This window comes from Colobus angolensis, unplaced genomic scaffold, assembly GCF_000951035.1.
Source record: "Colobus angolensis palliatus isolate OR3802 unplaced genomic scaffold, Cang.pa_1.0 Scaffold171, whole genome shotgun sequence".
NCBI classification, from domain to species: domain Eukaryota; kingdom Metazoa; phylum Chordata; class Mammalia; order Primates; family Cercopithecidae; genus Colobus; species Colobus angolensis.
Genome location: NW_012114833.1, coordinates 425,812 through 427,262, shown reverse-complemented (window position 1 = coordinate 427,262; position 1,451 = coordinate 425,812). Strand labels below are relative to the sequence as shown.

Here is a 1,451-nt window from a genome sequence, read left to right as displayed (position 1 = left end):
CAAGTATGAGCTACCGCACCCAGCCTCTTTTTTTTAATGCTTCTTTCCCAATTGTATTGGCAGAAAAATAAGCTCACTGAATCGTTTTTTTGTTTGTTTTTTGAGACAGTCTCGCTCTTTCACCTAGGCTGGAGTGCAGTGGTGTGATCTTGGCTCACTGTACTCCAATTACACTCTTTTTGAAACCTTGTAAGGAACCTGATGTTCTGTAGTTAAAGTTGCTGTATTAGTCCATTTTCTCACTGCTATAAAGACATACCCAAGACTGGGTAATTTATAAAGAAAAAAAGTTTAATTGACTTATGGTTCTGCATGGCTGGGGAGGCCTCTGGAAACTTAACAATCATGGTGGAAGGTGAAGGGGAAGCAAGACATGTCTTACCATGGTGAAGCAGGAAAAAGAGCAAGCACAGGGGAAAGTGCCCCTTTTAAACCATCAGATATCATGAGAACTCCCTCACTATCACAAGAACAGCATGGGGGAAACCACCCCCATGATCCAATCACCTCCCACGAGGTTCCTCCCTTGACACATAGGAATTACAATTTGAGATGCAGTTTGGGAGCGACACAGAGCCAAACCATATCAGCTGCTCAATATCCGTTTTATGATAATACTCTTTTCAGAGTGGTGGTGCAAAATGAGAGAAGAGAAGAATGGACTTCACTTCTCGTGACCATTAAAAAACTCTTCATCCAGTATCCAGTGTTGGTGCGACTGGAACAGGCAGGTACTGCTTTCATGTAATAGAAGGTGCGGCGGGGACAGGACGTGTAGGAGGGGTCTGGGATACAGAGAAGAGATTTGTGTTTGTATCTCTCTCATGGCCGTGTGTAGTTTCGGCTTTTGATCAGGTTTCTGTTTCCAGTTGGATCCCAGTTGTACATTTCGTTATGCAGTAAGTTCAGCAGTGTTCCTCATACAGGGCGTGAGGCCTTGTGGAGCCAGATGGCTTCTACTTTTTTTTTTTTTTTTGAGACAGGGTCTCACTCTGTCATCTAGGCTGCACTGGAGTAGAGCAGTCGTACTTTAACTTTTAACCCCTGGGGCTCAAGCAATCCTCCTGCCTCCATCTCCCGGGTAGCTAGGACGACAAGCACGCACTACCATGCCCAGATAATTATTTCATTTTTTGTAGAGACAGAGTCTCACTGTGTTGACCAGGCTGGTTTCAAACTCCTCGTCTTAAGCGATCTTCCTGCCTCCATCTCCCAAAGTGCTGGGATTACAGGTGCGAGCCACCATGCTCAGCCACCACTTATTTAAGAGTTCATCTTTTGGCCGAGTGCGGTGGCTCACTCCTGTGATCCCAGCACTTTCGGAGGCCAAGGCGGGCGGATCACAAGGTCAGGAGTTCAAGACCAGCCTGATCAATATGGTGAAACCCTGTCTTTACTAAAAATACAAAAATTAGCCTTGCGTGGTGGCACATGCTGTAGTTCAAGAGAAT

At 45.6% G+C, this 1,451-nt stretch overlaps 1 protein-coding gene across 1 annotated transcript in view; it reads left to right on the top strand.

Moving 5' to 3' along the window:
* Window positions 1-1,451, top strand: part of DEPDC5 (DEP domain containing 5) — a 227,493-nt gene that overhangs the window by 46,558 nt on the left and 179,484 nt on the right. The window contains 2 exon segments of the mRNA XM_011938349.1: window positions 628-731; window positions 856-899. Coding sequence (XP_011793739.1) covers window positions 628-731; window positions 856-899 — 148 coding nt within the window.